Raw genomic sequence first — 22,126 nt, 5'->3', positions numbered from 1 at the left:
AAAAGGTGGTAGAATGTACAAAGTTTTGCACTTAAATCTTGAAGGTGATAGGTATTATTTGCCAATTGCATGCTAAATGACGCCATAATGAGCATGGCAGCAAACACAGGCTTCACTGAAACTCATAGTATCTGCACCTTGCTAGCACAAATTTGTCAATGTGCATTTGAAGGGGTGATTGATTAACAAGAACGTAACATCAGTGGCATGGTGCATGAGAGAGGTCTTACTTGCTATTGCAAGTCCTTTCAGTTGCAGCCTTATGTGAAAAGTTAGTTTTTCTGCTTTATCACATATACTAATGAAGAGTAAGGAGTGGTATGTGGAATGTTGCTGTCAACAGTACATCTTTATATTGAATTACCAGCCTTGTAAATGTCGAGTAACCACTGGATGGTTAAATGGCAGTTAGATGTGCCCTGTAATGTTGGCTACGACTGTGCGCAAGCATTCATTGCCTTACACTGTCTGACATCATGAACTCTGTCCCTAGTAAGCTCCTTTTGAGGCAGACATGAAGGGACTGTAGAAAACTGCTTCTCTCATTAGAAGTTTAGTTTAATAGAAGGGCACTGTAGGGAGAAAGTCCCGCAACTGTTAAGCTTATCAAAAATTTAGCTCAGGAAAGTTTGTCTGAAGAAAGTATATTCCCTTTATGTATTGCCAATCTGCCAGTCTTATTTGCCCCCATTTTCCCCACTTGGCTGCAGCAGGATCGTGAGACCTCAGTGATTCAATCGCTGTCTCGCGTCGGCAGCCCCGTCACCATGGCAGCCCTGACGAGCTTCCTGGCCGGCGCACTCATGTTCCCCTCGTTCGTGCTCGCCTACCTCCAAGTGGGCACATTCCTCATGCTGATCACAGTCGTCTCGTGGGTGTACGCCACGTTCTTCTTCCACTCGCTGCTCAGCGTCGCCGGACCACAGCGCGGCCAGCTGCAGCTCGATTACCCGAGCCTACACTGCTGCGAGAGTGCATCACCAGCACCTGTTGACAAGACTGTGTACACCCTTTCCGAGTCCACTCTGTCCACTTCGAGTGCCAGCTGCCCCGCCGCCATCGTGCACAGCGAGAGCCACGAGCTCGAGCCGCTGACCCTCGCTGCCGCGCTCAATGGCGGCGGCGCAGTGAACCGAGTCGGCAACGGCAACAAAAAGAAGCAGAAGAAGGCGAGGCAGCGCTCGGGGAGCCTGTCTGCCGCGGCCGCAAGGACTCACGGCGCCCGCCGGAAAGTGAGCCTTCCGGTCGTGAGTGTGACATTTCACGGTGACCCGAGTCCGCGCCACGTGTCGGGGGCCACGAGTTCATCGACCATCGTGTGTGGGGCCGACGAGGACATTCACGATGACCCCATCGTGTGATCCGGTGCTGCTGACAGACAAACCTTGCTGGGAAAATGGCAGCAGAGAAACGCAGGGATTGTTCCTGCGTTTCTAAAGGGATCCTTCAAGTGGATGGTGTAGGCGTTGGCATTACGGCCCCTTAAGTGCCACAACAAAGGCCGTGAAGAGAGATTTGTCAAAAGGCTCGTGCGACCCTAATGCCAGGGGCTTGTTTTTCAGTACACTGTTTACCCAGCTGTGAGAGCCCGTTATAGTTCGAGACCTGCAGTGATGCGTCATGCATTTGACGACCACAAATGTGACATTGTTTGCTTAAGTGGCACAATGTAGAAAGACCAAGATCTTTGAAAGCATTGTGTGAATGAATGTAATGGTGGCTATTTTGTGCAAGATGGCAAAGGCAGGACCCCCAAGAGTTGAATTGCTTGATCTATAATTCAAGCTTCAGCGCAAGGTGACACAGCAAAGTAAGAAGGGTCATGCTTGCCACAAGGAGGCAGTGAAAACTGTGTTGAACACTGTCGGAGCAAGGGTCAGCAGTTAAAACTAATAGCACAGCAAATGCAAGGACAAAGGCGATTGCAACAACACAAGCGCTGTGTGGTGTCGCTCACTTTTGTGCTCGTATTGTTCATGGTGTTGGTTTAGGCCTGTACTGAGTTGCCAAGTTTTCTCTCCTAAGGTCAGTGGTCGTAAAAGCTCTTTGTTGCAGGAAGTTGAGTGTGCATTTGCGTTTTCACCAAAGTACTTGCCCACATATTACGAACGAAAACGCCTTAGAGGGAAGAGGACACTGGAAACTCCTCACGGCCGAGCCCAGGTGCTCGTTGCCAGCTCGTTTGCTTTCTTCTTTGAGTTAACCAGCAGCAACAGAGCCGCTCAAAGTGTGACCACTTGACATGTACATAGTGTTCTTTGTTGCCAAAGCAGCACGCAGCAGATTGCAAAGAAGTTTATTAGTGACTGCCTTTCTAATGATCAAATATTGTGGCTGGGCTTTTAATTACATTTTAATGTGAAGGTGTAAATAGTCGGAGTAAGCTAATGATGACCCATAATGTTATATGTGAAGTAGCAGCAACTGTCTGTGGTTTTCATTTTGAGTGAATGGGAGCATTGCGGCCAAATGTTGCAAATGAGAAAGATAAGTTTTTACTTTCAGCCAGTCACAATGCGAATGAAAAAAAAAAAAGAAAGCTTCATGAGCAGCAAGCATATTCTGAATTCTTCTACCAAACTAATGTGTTTGACACTGCAGCCACTCTTGGTGGCTGAAAGTTTGCTAATTTCTGTTAATAGCATTCCACTGACACAAAGCTTTACATGCACATTGTGCACACATCGCTAAATGAGACATGAATATTTATGATGCATAACATTGCACGCACAAGGTCGTGTCAGGCACCCACAAGCTAGGGATGTGAGATGCAGTTTGCGATTGTCTAGCTGTCGTAAGAATCTTGCTTTGTTGATTAGCATTTGTTTACAATTCATTTGTGTGAACATCACAAGTAAGATCAGCACTTTGTGATCAAAGTACTAACATATGCTTTTGTAACTGGACTTAACTATAGTCAACAGATGAGCTTGCATTGAAGCCTAATTATGTGGCCCCTTGTGCACTGCACACGGCACACTTCTCTATGCTGGTAGACTTTTCAAAGAATTTCACAAAATAATGGTTTCAACTGTTTCTCAACATTTCATGCTGATGGACCCAACAAAGCCTACATTGGAGAAATTTCTTACAAGCTTTACAGCTTAAGCTTGCATAAGCTTTACAGCTATGTAAAGCATAAAAGCTTTTAAACTCAACTAAAATAGTTTCCTGGACACATTGTTTGACTTTATAATGCTGGTAATTTCAATAATTTAAATTGAAACATAGCTTGTCATTGCAGAAGTAGCTGACCCATTTTTAGGACATACTGCAGCATTTACAAATATCTCATGCTGCCAGTATGTAATATTCAGAAATTTTTATGACTGTTAAATGCCACTTGAAAACTGTAAGAGGGGTTTGAACGAACATTGCGGTAACTATACAAAACCAAGCAGTTTTCAGTGCAATTTGTTTTGCGTCATTCACCAACATTCATGTCTTGTAACTTCTATGACAGAACTTATGCTCATTTGCCTGTCACGCCTGTCACATGGTGTGTGGATGATGTATGGATGCATAGAGATGGGTATTATGTATTGTGCTGCCATCGGTACTGAACATTCTGCTCACTTACGTTGTAATTTCGCAACATGGTGTCGTGACTCTTTTGCGCCATTATTCGTCACCCTTGCCGTCATGTGACGCAGTGGAATGCGTTCAGTGGAGCTTTATATTTTGCCGCTGCTGCCATGAATGCCAAATCTCTGAGATTTCATGTCAAGACATGTCACATTTGTGCTTCCGATGTCTACCAGTCTGCTGGTGTGTCATGTCACACGCTTGCGTCACTTGCTTGCGTAACAGGCAGCTGACAGACTGTGTTAACCAGCACGCGTCTTCTTTTCTGTGTGTCTCTCCAAAGTGAGCAGCAGCACCTGAAAGTCACAACTTGTGTGGCAAAACCTGTGCATACCTCCTCAAAGGTCGTCACATATGTGTCTGTCACACCTTGTATAATGCACCGAGTCTAGTGCCATCGAGCAGTAGTTTGTTCCTGTAAATACAATTCAGCAAAGGTTTAGAGTTGGTTAGTTGGTACATGAACACTGTACAAGAGAGTTGTATATGGTACAGGTGTCATTGGTAATGTGTAGAAACAAAAAAGGCATGGGTGTCAACAGCACCTGAAGATGCCTGTCATGTTTTTCTCATCTCTTTATGTTCTCAATGCCATCTGTTATGCACTTTCGAGGTTTGATCTTATTTTTTGCTGTAAAATATGTAAAATATGCTTTTGTGTCATACAGAGCCTTACAAAACCTGTAAGAGTCGTCTGATATCTGGCTTTTGTTGACTTGAACCATCTGTTGTGGAAAAAAAAAAAAAGCATGGGTAATGTTTTATGCAGATGTGTGAATGAGTTACCTCTAATACCGGCTCCTGGTTTGTTAGGAGGTTCCTTTTATTGAGATCTACAAGGCTGTCTTTTTGATATGGCTATATGTTAGTCATCACTTTCATTGCTGGCAGAACATGTAACTCACTGTTGGAATTAAAGCAAGTGGTTTTGCTAGAGTGATGTTAGCTTCACACAGTTCAGAACAAAATTATAAAAATTTAGTCTGATTCTTTGGGAGGGGAACACAGTTCAGGGCCTAGGTTTGAACAAGTCACAAACTTGTAGTACCTCTCCAAGATGGCTAAAATGTGTCTTGTGTTGCAAGAACATCATATGGAGAACATGCATTGTTTTTCACTGTTATATATAGAGTTCAAGCTCAAGATTGTGCTTTGTGTGAGTGCTTGTTCTATGAAGCGAAGTCAGTGGACTGTATGAAAGCTAGGCAGTACAGCTTGGCCAATGTTTCATGTGTGATAATGTCCCAAGTAATGGGACACACTGTTATTCATAATGTTCATGTAAATTTCACCGAGTTAAGTTTCTAGCACTTGTAGAACGTCAGTGGTGACAACCTTGTCAAAAATACTTTTGTAAATGACTTGTTGGATGTACACAAATGTAGGCCTTCATTAGCTTGACGAGTGTATTACACCACATTCATTATAATTAACCTTGGCAAAATGTTAGCTAGTTGTCACTTGAAAGTTAAAAAAATGATTTCGATGTGCCAAATGGCGACATGCAGAGTAGGCTTCCAGAGTTCAGCAGGGCTGAAACTGTAGATATTTCCATGTCTGTACATACATTTCAGGGCGTGCAAAGGTCAGCCGTGTGCGTGTTCATATTAACAATCATCATCACCTGTACAAGGCACACATTAAATGTCACTTAATCTAGAAGATGTTCACTGAAGCCTGAATCTCACTAAACTTGAAGCGCAACTCCTGCAATTTTTTTGCCATGTCGAAGAAGTTGTTGTTTTAAGTTTCTTTGTGCCTTTTGTCATGTGCAAGATAATCCAGTCTACATAATACAGAAACCAACTTAAGCGATACCTGTGCCACACGCGAACAAGTAATGAGATTAACTTTTAGGGCTCGTTGCCCTAAAATTTATGCCATTTGCCTGGTGCCGCAGAGACATAACGACATTAAAACTTAATGCCACTTGAGTATACCATGTTCCCGCAAATTGTTCAGCCGTTGAGTGCATAATATTGTCCCCAAGTTAGCAGGTTGCACATGATAAACACATTTCTGAAGCAATCTGAAATAATCTTGCATAAAATGTGCCTGTTCTTTAGCAGCACTTAATGAACTTCAACCTGCTAAATAACATTTCGGATGATACTATGATTGCCAAAGAAACTGCATTCACTGCAACTGTCGTCATTACAATATTTAACGTCATTAAAAATGTGCATGTAGCACCAACTTTGATATAATGGCATTTAGAAATTAAGAAAATTAAAGGTTTCGTATTGATTCCTTCTGGTAACATTTCTTTTGTTACCGTCGCTAGACCATGGAAGCATGATGGAGATTTCGTTCACACCTGCACACACACACACACAAAACAAAACAACTGCCGGAGTTGCTCTTTTATACCACGGGATAGTTTGTGTAAAAAGCATGATTGCCTGTGTGAAACAACATGGTGCATTTCAATGCGTACTGCCTGTGGTGATAGAGTTAGCTCCTCTCGGAATGTCATTTCATTATCTCTGCGAACTGCATGTACATTATACGGTGCTGTACACTGCAGTTGCTCTTAGCATCATGAGAAATGGTGCCAATATTTGCAGTTGTGTATGTTACTCATTGCCTGCTGACAGCTGTCACGCAAGAGATATTGCAAGCCACATTGTCTCGTTATGTGCATGCATGCTACATTATGCTGCAAAGCTTGGTCTGTCGTTGATGTGATTATGAGCCACCCTGCTCAGCGGTAGTAGTGCTACTTTTATTAGCCGCAAATAATAATAGTAACGTGTGCCATGTTTTGTAGCACAAGAGTTTGATTTCAGCAGGAACAGTAGTACGTTTTGGTGGTGTTGTGTGTTGAACTGCGCTTAGAAGCATGTGACTTAGTTGTAGAACATGGCTTAGTTGCCCTAGATTTTTTTTTTTATTTTCTTTTATAAATGTTATTGAAAGTGGTTACTGTGCCAAGTTTCATGAAAATTACATGTGCATTACATCATGCTGCTCTCACTGTGGGCATGCTAATAACTTGCCTAAGATGCACTGATGTGCCGCTTTGTTTTTACACTTACCGGAAATCGCAGAGCAAGAAATCTTTTGGAGGAAAAACTCGAAATTTCTGCCATGGCCAGATAATGGCAGAAGTGATCTGGGCAGCCTGAAGCCTGTTGGACACCTGTGCTATCTGGTGGCTGAAAACATAATGGTTACCGTGGTTACCAAGCACTAGTGCTGAAAGCCTGCACGTTGCATCACTAGATGACCCTACTTCATGCCCTTGGTGTTACTGTGCATGCTTCGTATGGTGGAGGTTAACTTACATGACCTTGCGTGCTAAGAAGTGGTGCCAACTTTCAGAGTCAGTTTTCCTTAACTCAGCTAACGAAAAATTCTCTAGGTTTCTCTAGGCTTTCGCAAGCATCATGCGGTTTTTCAGTACGTTGGTACACTTTCATTAAGTTACACTTATGCTGGGTTTTGTGCAAAATTGCTACTGATTTCGTGTTTCAAATTTGTTTTCTAAATTCGTTTTAAAGCTTTTGCATAGTGTAGTCAGTGTGTCTAAGCCATAAAGTGATCTCACAGCAATTGCGTTTTTCATACTGTCACCAGTATTTATTTGCATGAAGACCAATCAAAGCCAAAGTGTAAAAAAGAAACATAATGTTTATAAATGCAGTCAGCTTCTGTGCGCCTTTGGAGCTTGCAGACATTTCTCTTTTCTTTTTCTTTTTTAATGCAGAGGCTTTTACAAGTTTGACTGTAAAAATTCGGTATGGCTCTAAATATTATATGCTTATAATTTTTTTAAAATAGGCGTCCATACCAGCTGTAGTCTCTATTTTACAATTATAGCTGAGGCTGGGAATCTAGGTATATTGTATCATCATTTCCCTAGATCTAGATTATTTTCCCTTAACTTTGCTTAAAATTTCCATATCCGGGGAAATTTGCCTATGGTTGGTAGGACTGGTATCAAAGCATCCCGAATAGGGGGGGAAATCCACACTTTTTACTTGTAGGAACTAGAACTGCTGCAACACCAGCAATCAGTGCTTGTCTGGCCCACTTTATCTGCAGTGTTGGAACGGTGCTGACTGTGAACTAAATATGCTTTAGAAATATTGTAATCGCTTGATTTGTTCACAGCGAATCGTACGTTCATTTCACGTGCCCAGCAAATACAGATATCCCGTTTCCAATGCTCAGGCATAATCTAATAATGCAAGGCCTTTTATTGGCTAGAGTGCAGTGGCATCACCTGTTGAAACACAGACCCGTTAGTGAAACTGCAATTGAAAAGAAAAAGAAACTATCAGAACAATGAACCAAACGAAAGAGAAAGAAGATTGGCAAATTCAACAAGCAGTTGTCTAGGCATGGGTGGTTGGCAACCTTGTGACTGATTGGCGAATGTATGCGCAAGGAGTTCATGGAAAACAACCATGAAACTGTGCCCTTTTTGAATGCACAGACAGTAACACCTACTCTCACATAGCGTCCACCAGACTTATGCAGAATGCTATAAATTTAGGAGACCCATTTTAGTGTCGTAAAGCTGAGATCATGTGAATGGTCATTCTTTCTCACGTGAAACCTTTTCAGCCTTGTAAATTTCTGCGCACCTTATTGGAATAACTCTCCTCTCCTCCTGATTGCAATCATTGTACTGGTACTAATATACTGGGCAGAAACGTGCAGGTTAACAAAGAAGCTTGAGAACAGGCAATGGAACAAAAACTGCAGGCATAACATTAACAAACAGAGAGGCAGCGGTATGAATTAGAGAGTAAACAGGTGTAGCCGATATTCTAGTGAAGATTAGGAAGAAATGGAATCGGGCAGGCCATGTGTAATGCATATAGGGCAGACAACCAATGTTGTTGCAGAACGTTGGAAGAGTTGCAGAAGGGGGGCCAAGGGAAAGGGAGCGCAGTCGTGGACGGCGGCGAATTTGGTAGGTGTCATGGAAATAGATAAGTTTGCAGGCTTAGGAATTGGAGTCGGCTGACGCAAGACACAATAATTGGAGATGGCTGGAAGGTGTCACTGTCTTGGCAGTGTACATAATTTCATTGGGCTGATAATTGATTAGGGCGTAAATAAATTAGGCTGATAATGATGACCATCTAACCCCTTCCACTTTTTCTGCTCGCGACGCCTTCTGGTTGCTCGCCTGCGCTGGCATACACAGGGAGTTTGTATTCCACCCAAACGTTTCTTGCTGTGCGTTTTTTTTTTCTCACTACAAGTGTTACATGCACTACACACATGTAAAACCTGAGCCAAACTGTGTTTACCCACTATGCTCACTGTGGTATGTGATCAATTAATGCTCGCCACCGTTTGTGCGCATAATGTACACTTAAAATTGTACAGCCGTGTGTTTCCTCTCAAAGAGACTCCCGTGAGACATGTAGCCGTAGAACAGAGGGCTTAGTGAGAGATTGTATCTGCACAAGATGTGATGGTGGTGATACTGCAAGAGTACTTTTTCCCGTGCAAATGATAAGAACGTTGTGACTGTTACGTTTTGTATGTTGTTTGTTTGTTTGTTTGTTACCAAAGACAAAGTGCTATTGCCATTAACTATTACTGCAGTGTGCACTGGTGTCGCTTCCTTTGAAACGTCATACACTCCAGGACGGGTCACCAAGATGAAGACATGCTATATAGTATATTGCTTGTTTTCAGTGATGCGCACAATTATTTGTTGTCTCTGAGTGGCTCTATTACCTGTTTACGTATGATGCGTGCTTGCTATAGAAAAGTGAGGTACTGAAATGTAACCATTCCATCTTGCTTAACCCAGCAAATTTGCATTCAAAGGTGGTGATCTTGACTTGTTCAGTAGTTTAAACTTTAAAGCAGTATGATATGCTTCATCTTTGAATTACACCTCTGACGCTTTGTGAAGAGAGTAACGTGTTTATTGCTTACCGACCGTTGTCGCATCTCTCTCATGTAATTATGATTGTTCAAACCTTTTTCTTGAAAGGCAGTTGGCAATTCTTTGCCTGTCAATAAGTACGACTTTTGGAGGAAAATAAGTGAAGCACTTTTGGAAGTAAAAACTAACCTCACTAGAACATGTTTCACTAGGTAGCTTGTTTAGATTTTACAGTTGTTGCAGAGATGTCTGAAATATTGTGTGGCACAAGAAAATAGGTTTAGCTTGAGGCATAGAATCTATTGGCACTTGCTTCTCAGCAATATTGTGCAAATGGTCGGAGCATTATGTCTGTAAAAAACTTGGAAATCTTGACAATCGGCCAGCGGCAGTACATGCCCTGCTTGCTTAAGCTGGCCAGATCTGGGTGCCAAACTATGAGCAGACGTGACAACAAGATATCGAGCATAAATGACTGCAATGACTGTCACGCGCGAAATGTTTTTGGTCAGATTACTGTCCTGTTTCGAATAGGATATGCTCAAGACTTCTTTGCTGTAGTGAACATAATACCATGCGAATTTCCTGTTCTCAAGTTCTGCAGGAGGTGAGGCTAGGGGTGCCATTTGTTCGTTGTTTGATTGGCACGACCAGTATTTTGGAAACCTTGCTGGCTGTTGCTTCAACCACCTGACCGACATGTATTTGCCATTATTTCAGGGCCCACGAGGTGGCAATTAGAATGCATTCACCGTGCAGAGTAAAGAAGAAAAATGTCACCTGTACATGTGACCTCTAAAATGTAAATTTTGGCAAAAGTGCAATGGTTACTTTATATTTTGCAGTGTCCAGTAGCAATGTACGTTGCCTATACAGCCTCTTATTAGCTCTGCTATCTTCCTCTAGTACTACGAACAAGTATCATGAGCCTATTGAAGTTTACTGCAAAAGAAACGCCTCTCTCGGAGATCTACAGTGACGCCTCTGCCCTGTGCTTAGCTGGCAAACCCATTCTGTGCCTGCAAATTTTATAATCTCACCACCCTTCTTCGCTGGACACTGATAGGCCTGACAATTCCACAAATAGCCCTGCTTTGGTAAATTCTGCAGTTAAATGTACTAATTATTATAAATGCACTTTGTTTCAGAAGTGTTTCAAAGTTGTGTAACATTTAATTATATCTCAACTTAGCTGTTATTTAGTAACTCCTGACAGTTACTTACCCAGTGCTAACTCTGACATATCCGTACTCTCCCCTTTGCCAGTTTTTGGCAGGACACTGATGGCAACCTTAGACAAAACTTAATTTGGTTGCGTACAAAACATAAAAGATGGTTGCGTACATTATTTTGAATCTCGCCCGTTGTCTGGCATAAGCATTTTAAATTCTTGCTAATACAGAGATGGAATTAGCAAAAAACAAATAGCATGTCCGGGATTTCGATATAAATATTTACCTAGGCTTATATTTTCGAAAATTCTGTTAATTTATTGTAAATTCAACTGGGGGAGGGGCAGTTCAGAAAATTGTTGAGAGAGAAGAGAATCGGACAGGCAGTACCCAAGAACTACTATTGATTTGCTCATTGTTTGTCTGATAATAGAGGGTTTTAGAGAGGTGCATTAGGCGTCTGGGAGTTTCCAAAATACCACAAGGCCTATCCAGGAATGGCAGCACTGGTGGTGGTGACATCTTGTAGCACCGAAGTCAACTATAAATTGCAACAACTATTCTTTGGCTGCAATATGACTCCCATACAAAAGAGATGAGATACAAAATTTTGTTCTTGGCAATTGGTGCACTCTTCGCACGTTTTCACTAGTGGACGTGTGGAACAGATTTGATCAACACAGTAAAGGCTCTTTGTACTTCCATTAAACAGACAGTAATGAGGAACGTTACGTTAAGCTATATTGGGAATGTATGCTCTATTTTTCTCTTGCTGAGCTTTGTCTTTGAGTACAGCGTGTCTGGCTAAATGTCTTCGGCCAACACTGAATGACAGGCAGCGAGTGGCGCTACTAGGATTAAAGCAGAAACAGTGAACAAGGAGAAAAAAAATTGGCGCGCAATTTGCTTTGTTTTAAATGCATGGTCAGAGGAAAACGACCGATGAGAAATCCCCTGCTGCAGTGATATTACTGAGGTATTGTAATGGAAATGCAACATACACCTACCTCTCTTTCACATCCGATGAGAATTGTGTACAAGTTCTGCTTACTTCAAGTGCTCTACCTGGTGTTGACCACCTTTTGGTGAAAAAGTTTCCGGAAAATATTTTTTTTAATTTCATTGAATATCCTTATTCTTAGTATATTTCGCACATTTGGGTGAAAAGAAAGAATTTCCTTTGATTATTTTTACGTCACGGCTTTAAAGGATTAATAACAAGGAAGCCACTTTCATCCTGCTGAGACAATTGTTTTTAAACCAGGAAAGATTAAAAAAACAAGATCTCAATGTTTTTGCATTAGCTTGTCATGACGTCACAGATTTTGACAGCGTTCACTGAGGTCAGGTTAATTGTTTACCAGTAAAGGAGGACTACATTGCATTCTAAAGGAATTGTGGACTCATCCTAGCAAGTTTCAAGAACTTCTCTCTCACCAAAGCAGTCCAAACAAGAGAAAAGAGGTTAAAATCTGTGGCTTTGCCCTGACGTAGCGCGAGATTCGAAATGGAGAAGTGTGACATCAATTTCCTCCGCTTAGCTATAGACCCTCCCCTACCAAGTGAACTACAATAAAGTTTCTAAAAAATGCTTTACTAGTCCAAAGTGACTAAGCGTCACTCTTGGGTGTGTCCCTTCAAGCACAGCATCACAAGATGTTGGTATTAGCGCTGCTGCTCATGTCCGTGCTTATCATTATTCTGGTATGTGTCTACACCAGAAGGTTTCCACTGTGCCAAGACTATGAAATGCCTCGCCTGTGCACTGTGGTACTATCGCACTCAGTATGAGCTACAACGCGCGAGCGCTTTCGCCTTGTTGCTCACGTTGATCGCGATGGATAGTACTTTTGTGTCAAAATTTATAGTTTGTGTTCCTCGCGTACAAGCTCTCCATCATTGGCTGTTCCACCCAGCACCCGAGTAGTTGGGCATGTTCTCATAGTATGGACAGGCTGTCAATTCCACACGTGGCTCTTGAGATGCGAGTGAAGCAATTTATTTTGGTGCTACTGTGGGGAAGGCAAAAGAAAACTGTTGCTTGTCACCAAAGATTATTTTTGCCAACTCTCAGAGGGGCAAGTAGAGAGAAAAAAAATATTTGCCTTGGAAAAAAAAAAAAAAACTGCAGATATATATTGTACATACCACTGCCTGCTCAGAGAGTTTGTGTCTTTTCAAGAAAACGAATAAAGACAAACGTTGTACATACCAGAAAAGTCTATGCAGTCCTTTATTGTGCAGCATTTCGATCACGGCCAGTGTAAAGTGAAATTAAATGCTCACGAAGGTAGAAGCAATGCCTGTCAGCAGGTTTGTTCATTTTTCTGTTCGCAACATTGAAATGAGATGCAGTAAAACCTTGATTTAAATAACTTGTGCTTGTGTTTCCACTCGTCAAGACGTTTCTTATACCAGAAAATGCATTATTTTTCTCAACTTAGCGAGGCAATTTGGTTTGATAACATCAGTTTAACGCAGTATTCACACACTGAATAGGCATTTTGACAGCCTCCACGAAAGGTACCCATGCCAAGGTGACAAATAAAACCTGCAACTGTCCTTTTGCACCTGTGCTGGGTGCATTACATTTGTGGTTTAATGTGGCAACGAAACGAAAGTGTGAACTTGGCTGACAGCAACTGCTGAATTTTGCTGTGTCAGGTCAACTCTCACAACTGGCATAGAGGTGACAGGAGTTAAAGGGTAGCCTAGATCATGAACAAATTGTTCACCTTTACAAGTGCAGTGCAGCCTGGTTTGTTTCTGAATTAGCGAAACCGAGCTAGTGAGAGAGAGATAAATACATCCACATGACTCGTACTTCTACCTCAGGGCCATGTTTGATTTGCAATGATGTAATCTACGGCTATCTACCTGCTGTCTAGTGCTGCTTCCTACGTGCCACAATCTACACGTCTACAATGTAACGTAGTATAGCCAACCAAAATGCAACAGCACAACTGCTTTTTGTTTGTTGCTCTTAACATGATATTGGTATTAACATACCATAATGCTGTAGCTATCACTAATATAACTTGCTGCACACTGACCATAACTAGCTATCTATTCTACGATGGCACATACACATACAGTTGCAAATCACACCTATTGCTTTGTTATCTACCTCCATATACGGAGCAATTGCAGTGGAGAAATGCTAAAATTGGGCGACTCTTGATTATACATTGTTTCGGTTAAATGTGCTGCTTTTTAGCACTAAGGCAATGCAGAAAATAACCAGAACAGGACACACATCACGCACAGTGCAGCTGTATTTCTTTATTTCATATGATTTGGTGAAACATTTATGTGCAGGTGTTAAAAATATGAACAACATAAAGAAAGATATAACAGTGTAACCACACATGCCTATTTCCTTCGCAGCTCACAAACCCGTCAATGGTATGATTAGCTGTCAGTGAGCTGTTTTTTCCTGCATCAAGGGAATTTTCTTAGCAGACGTAGAACCATGGAAAGCGGTGTTTGTGTGTTCTCCTGTGTATGACAAACACCTCATTCATATTTCATTTTCTTCTATCATAAACATGATAAAATACTAGTGCATTTTCAAATTGCAGAGTACACAGATATAGTGACAAATTTACTGCAAGATTCCCAGGGTTGTTTATTTTCTAGCAATTGTTCTGATGTTCTCTTGGTCATGTTGTTGTCCCTTTGTTATAGTAGTATTTGCATATGATACAATGCAAATAATCATTGCTTAGGTGCACACCATTGCAGCAGCACGTGCATAGAAATGTGTGTGTGTGCAGCCTTATAGTTTTACCAGCATTAGGAAATTCGCTGGATGCAGGAAATACAACAAACTGACAGCTAATCACACTGCTCACTGGTGTGTTAGTTACTGAAGAAATGCACATGCATGAAGTTACATGGCGGTACCCAATTCTTTTTGTCTACTGTCTCGGATAAACCCGCACTTCAGGACGGGACACATATGTAACATAGCGCGAAAAAACTGCTCAATTTGGAACATTTGGTGAAACAATTATATAAACTCGTGGTAAACAAAATGAGCAAAAAGAATTAGGTACTGCCATGTAACTTTATGCATTTGCATTTCTTTAGCAACTAACACACCAGTGAGCAGTGTCATTAGCTGTCAATTTTTTGCATTTCCTGCATCCAGCGAATTTCCTAATGCAGGTAAAACTATAAGGCTGCGCACACACACATTCCTATGTGCGTGCTGTTGCAATAAGCATGGTGTCGAGCGCACAGGCAAACACGAACAGATTTCACTCGATGACCACGAGTGCTCGCTGTCACATGCTCGCTGGCATGAAGAAGAGCGCTGGCAACGGGAAGCGAATGCCTCGTGCTGCCACACACTGCGTCTCGAAAACTTGAGATTTTACGATCTCCATCATTAGGTGCGCGGGAATACAGCGCGCGCATCAAGGCACCAGCCATCTCGACTCGGCCTTAGACTTTGCACCCACCGCAGATTACCTTCAAGATACGGTGAGTGGCCCGCGTATGTGCGAGGCTTCGCGGACAGCTATGCGCAGCTACAGGTAGAGGAAAAGATACGCCCTGCTTCTCCTCACGTGAGAAAACGCGTGCGCTCACCAGCTCGATGTATTGCTATCGCAATAAAATGTTTGTAGTTGTTTAAGAGCGCAGTTCTTAGGCGCCTGTTCTTGCTGCGAACGTCGGCTAACTGAGCAAACGAGCACAGCTAAGGATGGAAGAGCGAACGCGGAGCGCAGCGGGGGATGAAAGAGTTCGATAGCAAAGAGAGCCCAAGGAGGACAGCGGAGGAGGAGGTATGGCAAAAGCGTGAGAAGTGTAGTGCCGCGCAAGACGGGCTCTGCTGCGATGATGGCTACGAGATGACGCTAGGGTAGCGCGCGTCATTGGGAGGTCTGGCTGAGGCGGCTGCTGTGAATCGCGCCCATGCGTCACCCACGCGCTGCCTCACGTGATCTTTTGATTAGCGAGGCATTCGCGCCACACTTCGCTTCGTCTGCAAAGTGCTGCACGAGACAGATTGCTAACGCCAGCCAATATATCGCAAAATGAAAATACGTATAGAGCTGTTCTCAAATTTCGCATTAGGGAGTGTTGTAATCGTAGGTGATGTTTTTTTTTTCTTTGTGCTGCAAAGTGCACATTGTGCTTTATAGATTCTTTTCAGGTTGTCAACGTGGGATGTGTTGGCTAGGGCTGTACAGTTCGCACACGTGGCATTACACTTAATACAATAAATACTATGCAAGAAAAAAATTTGTGGTGGAGCAAAATTAGGGGGGACATGGGTTGTGGAGATTATGTCCTGCATCTTATGGCCAATTCTGATGAAAATAATCAGGCTTGCTTAGTTTTTCGTGCTGATTTCAAATATGCAATAATTTTTCTTGTAGGTCCATTTGTTCAGAAGATACACAAATCTGTCGCTCTATTGTTTCCGGAGACAATGAAAAAAAAACTGCTCAGTAGAAAGTGAATATTATTTCATAGCTAGATACTATAATATGCAATAAATGCAATGCTGCAAAAAAGTTTTCAAATTAAATAATAATTAGCCATTCTGCAGGTGATCAAATTTATTTCCTTGTCCTATGGCTACCATAACAAAAGAAAATTAATAAAATAAAAATATACATGTGCAGAAATTTGAAATTCTGCTCTCAGCACTTTGTAATATGCAGATTAGGCTTTCTGCTAAGGAAAGAATTATTGCTCTAGCTGTTCTAGATCATGAGATATCACTCCGACAATCTGGTGAAGTCACCCAAAAACAAGTTTTGAGAAAACATGCAAAACCTTTTTATTTGCAAATTTACAGCTGGAACAGCTCAGTAGGCACCAGACATGTAGTCCTGCTGACTTCCAGCCCCTGTGTGCCGCTTTTTCGGGGACTGGCGCAAGTTTTCTGTTGCTTTGCCCACGTTCAGTTCGGCGTAAAGTTCGCGAATCGACCGCGCGCAGTCGCTCGTCAGATTACGTGCCGCGCGATCGGCCGCGGGCGTCAGCTTCGCCTTCACGTAGCTCTGCCACGGTTTCGTGTGAAGAGCCCGACGGCTGATGTCCATCAACGAGAAAATGTCATTGAACGCGGTCTGTCGGTTGCCCGTTGCCTGCATGGCACGCGTAGCCAAAACGTTCACAGCAAAGGGGTTCATTCGCTCGGCACTATCAACGCGCGGCGAGCTCCACACCGAGTCTCTCCACAGTTTGCTCACATAAAATGCAGCTTCACAGCGAGTTCGTATTCCCGCTCGTCTCGGACGATTTCGAAAGCACCACTGCAGTTTTTGCACGTCGCAAACGTTAATAAAGTGTTCACTGCACTCAAATCCACAATCGTAAACGTAGTCCCATCAGCCGGGCGAAGTGCTTCGTCGGTACTGTCACCCACGAACTCGCGTTTCCTCTCCGTCGCTGGAGCGGAAGATAACGCCGATAGATTCGCTTTGGCTTTCGCCGCTTCCTCCTTCAGCTCTGAGGGTTGCCGGTAGATCGTATCTTGCCGCGAGTGAAGGTCGAAGGCTTGGCGGTAGACGGACTCTGAATCGCACCAGCCGCTGCGGCCGTTAGGCCTACCGTTGCTGCATCGACGATTTGGGCATCAAACGCTGAGGTTGTGGCGTCCTGGTCGTTTTGCGGCATCGAGCAAAACTTGCAGTTTTCGATGAGCGTCCGTCGCACTTTTTTAGCACCAAACTTGTGCCGCGTGCGAAATTTGCGCACCGTTTTCGACAACGCGGCACGCTTTCTCGCTGACACTGGGGCAAGATGGCGCGTCTCAATGCGCGTCTCCAAGCGCGCAGCAGACGATGACCATGCCGTTCCGCCAATTGGGAGGCAAGCTCAAGTCACGTGCGCCAAGTGCCGAATAGGAGAGCGTTTTAGTACCTTTTTTGGCGCGCAGTTTTAAAGTGGCCAATAGCTGAATGGGGCCCGTTCTGGCGGGAATTTGAAGGCAAAAAGCGGCTCTTTCAAATGAGACCAAGATGTCCGCGCTAGCACACGTGGAAGAGCAGGCGCGCGTTTCGGAAAATGTGCCGTTTCAGCGTCAGTTTAGCCTGAAATTCAGCTAGTACATGTCGTGTAAGGCATCATTGCGGCTAAAATATTGACATTATCAGTATGAAATTAACAATATAGGTGCAATAATAGCTGTACATTCCAACAATGCAATTTAAAAAAATCGAGTTTTTTCGCGATTTTTGGTCGCCACAACCCGTGTCCCCCCTTAAGCATTGGGCTGCTGTGTTTGAGAAACCTGTGTGATGAGAGTTTGATTCCGCCCAGCATCAGAGAAATTCTAAAAGATTTTTTGTTCAAACAATTCAAGGCTTTTTTGTGCGACTTTCAGCTTGTTGCATTTCTCCTTCTCCATGACCGACACGCTGTCCCAGCTAGTCTGGTACGTCACAAGAAAGGAAGAAACTTCCATGGTCACAAGAAACTTCTAGGGTCACAAGCTTGCTGCAACATCTATGTGTTGTCATGTGGTGCCGATAGTGTTGCATTTATATCATTTCACAACTGGCTGTCTGGGAAGAGCGCGCACTGTCATTTGTACATGGCTCTTGCCACAATACTTATCCTTTCATCAGCTCCATTCTTCGCTGCAATGACTCCTCGAACACACACAGCAAAGGTTGGTTTGGGTTGGGGTCCAAGCAGCCAGATGCGTTTTGCATGCTCTACATCTCTCCCTTGATACTCATAACGGCAACGCGGTTGAAGAGTCCACAATCGAGTGAGATGGTTACTGCTGTTTTCCTCTTCGCATTCCTCGTATAGTTCTGACGAATAATAAAGACTGCTTCATAGTATGTGGAGCAAAAAACAACTAGTGATAGCACTCATATACGAACAATAATTTTGTGTTGTATGCATGTCGATAGTGCTTCTGCTTTTGACAGCTCGACATGCCACTGACAGCAGCTCTGTGGTCAGCATGGGTTAGCCCAACATGTCGACCGATATAGCAACACATTGTGTTCATTACTGTGGGGATTTTGTCAGCTCTTGATCCACATAACTCAAACAAAATCTGTGGTTCCTAGAAGTTTCAATAAATGCGAGCTTGCCTTACACAGTACGGCCACGCATTAAAAGTGAGCTGTCTCAGGTGTAGCGTCAGGAACAGGAGCAATGAAAAGATAAGCACATGTCTTGGCCAGAAGCCATTTGGCAAGGCTGGGCAGAGAAGTTATGGCTGGGAAGAACCAAAGTTTGATATGCACCATTGCACCATGTGACCCGTTCTTCCCACATGTCCACTTCTACACTTGGTTTGAGCTGCGAGGGATGTGGAATGCAAATTATGCCAAAACAGTACGGAGGATAGGCATATTTACAACAGGTATTACAGTGCCGACTAATGTAGTTGACAGCTCGAGCCAGGGCCAGCTTGTCGTCATCTTCGTCGGTGACCATGCTCATCCTTCAAGGAATGCACTTAGAGTGCTCGTGATATCAGGGCAGTGTGAACACTGTTTAAAATTTTGAATGTGAATCGAATAGTCACTTCTGTTTGATTTGCGTTCACTTTTGAGAATTCACTATTTGAAATGCTTGAATATTCATTTCTGTTTGACTATAATAGATAACAACATTTGCAGAGTCCACAGGGAGAATGACTGGTGCAAGGGGTGAGAATTCTAAATGACTGTTTAACCTTTAGAAAGCCTGTGAATTTGCTGCCTTTATTACTTGTATGTTTGCATTCCTGGAAACCGGTGTATGGTGCCGAAGCATTACTCTAAGCTCCTACCGCAAACACTCCGCAAGCATCTGGTGAGGGGCAGTTCCATTGCTCCGTAATTGTCAATGTCATTGTGCACCAGGTACGGTAAGCTTTCTGTTGTTTCTCATTTACATATTTCTCAGCTGACCAGCTGTCCGGTTATGAGTGACATTGCATGTTTTAAATAACGCATAAGCCTTCTCTTGTTTTAAACAGACCCCACACTACCTTTATATTTCATTTTGTTTAGAAATGAGAAAATATTCAGCATTCATGTCAGTATTCTAAGCTCATTTATGTCGAATATTCGTATTTGTTTATAAAAATTTCCTATTCGTAAACCTCAAATAGATAAAAAGCCAGCAGATCGCACGCCCTTTGGGAATCGATGTTATGCGAAGCAATGTGCGGGGGGGGAGCCTACCAAGTTAATGAAACGACCATGAAAGCATCAAGACGTAGGCTGCTCTTACATGACACGCATATCAAGACATTCGTGTCACCAGTCCCTTTAGCTTCGCCTAAGCGAACTTAAGGCGAAAGCCTTAGTCATGCTCATGACTATGACTTTGAGAATCAACCTTTAGCCTTTTCCTTCACTTAGTACCACATCCGAACCCATTTCATTGGTTTTTGAGTGTTTATATGTCTCGCTAGGTCATTGTCATGACCTACCTGACACGCATGTCATGACCTATCACTTATGTTCGTCAGACACTCCTGTCATACTATGCCAATTTTGGTACCTACCAAGTTAACGAAACGATCATGAGAGCACCAAGACGTAGGCGGCTGTTTCATGACCTACATTACACGCATGTCATGACATATCATTTATGTTCGTCACATACGCTTGTCACAGTATGCCAATTTTGGTACATACCAAGTTAACGAAACGACCATGAGAGCACAAAGACGTAGGCGGCTAGATAGATAGATAGATACTGTCAAAGTAGCAAATGTTAGCCAAGAAATGCTTCGCATTTAAAATACTTTAGTGCACTAGAAATGGCTGATGTATGTACAAGCCCCTCCACCCAGAATCTCTCTCTGTTGTAGTTTGCCAGGCAGGCCCGGACATACTCCACCATGTCCGGGCCTGCCTGGCAAACTACAACAATGAGAGTTTTTCAGAGTGATGGTGTTTGTGAGCCACCAGCAAAAGGGAAAAGTTGGTGGGAATAGGAAAGTAAGAGTCCTAGTTCATGTGAAGCCACTGGCATGCGAGGCTGTGCTGCCATCTAGGCAGAATAAGCGAGAGCGGTGGGTTCATGAGTGGTGCAGGTGTCTAAGATTTAAACGATTTAACATTTATTTAATATAAGGCCTCTGGGTCTCGGTTGATCTAACATCTCCTACATCAGGGAATCTAGGCAGAGAGAGAGAGAGAGAAAACATTTATTAAAATAAAGGGGAACCACAGCCTCCTTTGATGAGCCCTGGGCATGGGTGGAGTCCTCGGTCTAGGACCCCATGAGCCGCAGCAAGGGTCCATGACATAGGAGAGAATTAAAATCGGAACCACGAACGCACACCCACATGCCATCTGGGTCAGTAGGTGATTTCAGCCCTTGAAGAATGAATGAAAACTTTCCTAATGTTAAAAGGAAGGTGACTTCTTCGGATGTCTTTTGCATCAGTGCATTTCAAAAGAAGACAGGGAGTGCCAACTGCAATTTGAAAAGGCCCTCACACAGAGGCATGACCCACGGTATGCATGAAGGCACTACGCAGCACGGTACACGAAATACCTGTTAAATAAATAATTTCTGGTATTGAATTCACAAATCTCTGTTAGAACTGGTTGTCATTCACTGCTTGGCTTTCAGTGACAGTAATATGAATGGCTATGTTTGGCTGGTGACTGTTATCTTCAGACACTTTGTGCATTAGCAGCTGTGTGAATACTGGGCGTGATGTACTAAAACAGAAGTGCCCGGGAAATCTCAGAGTCACATGCGCACTATTCAATCAGTAATTTGCAGCTAGGCTGAGCATTAAATTTTTGAGTAGCTCTACTAAAATGTTAGCGACAGATGCGTAAAGAAACAATGCAGTCTCCGTTAATCATTCGACCAAGCATTTTTTCCAGAAGCAAGAGGTACCAGTCAGATAACAAGGATCCATGGGAATGATAATTATTGTTCCTGTGAATCTTTGTTTCGCCTATGTATATGGTTCTTGACACAACTTCCTCATACATGAAATTGGTAACACATTATATCCCACAAGATCACACAGCAGACATGTTTTGGCCCGCCATGCAAATAAGTGCTGTATTGCACTTATTCTGGGATTTCTATATCGTTATAAGTTCATACTAAAAAAAAAAAGTAGCTGACCTCTGCTCTGCTTGATATTCTGACACATTCAACTGCTGGTGTTGCCGAGTAGTAATTACTGCCAAGCAACTCTGCCAATCAGATCCAGGTGACACCATATACACCACCATGTCGTAAAAATACAAGCAACTTCAAGGAACATGAAAAAAATTATGCGAGCTCTGTTTAGTAAATTACCCTACTGCAATACAAAAAAGCCACTCTTACTGCAAGAAGCGGCTTTGTAAGGCAGAAGAGATGCAAAAATGAAAACTGGTGTCAACGCTGCCTTGGAAGTTCCAGCACCAGCTTGTCATGACATCATGAATTTTGACGGCGTATGCTCATGACTGCCAAATTTTTTATCAGTAAAGATGGACTAGACTGTATTCTAACAAAGCCAAAGACTGAACTTCGCTTGTTTCAAGAACCTATAATGAACCACAAGAGCCCAAATACG

General features: G+C 43.0%; 1 protein-coding gene across 1 annotated transcript in view; it reads left to right on the top strand.

Annotated features, from left to right (window-relative positions):
• Positions 1 to 22,126, top strand: part of LOC119464500 (protein dispatched homolog 1-like) — a 116,221-nt gene that overhangs the window by 25,572 nt on the left and 68,523 nt on the right. Inside the window, 1 exon segment of the mRNA XM_049655829.1 lies at positions 711 to 1,596. Within this exon segment, the coding sequence (XP_049511786.1) occupies positions 711 to 1,361 (651 nt within the window). The 3' untranslated portion in view covers positions 1,362 to 1,596.

This window comes from Dermacentor silvarum, chromosome 9 (assembly GCF_013339745.2).
Source record: "Dermacentor silvarum isolate Dsil-2018 chromosome 9, BIME_Dsil_1.4, whole genome shotgun sequence".
Lineage (NCBI taxonomy): Eukaryota > Metazoa > Arthropoda > Arachnida > Ixodida > Ixodidae > Dermacentor > Dermacentor silvarum.
This window is presented reverse-complemented; position numbering and strand designations above follow the sequence as displayed.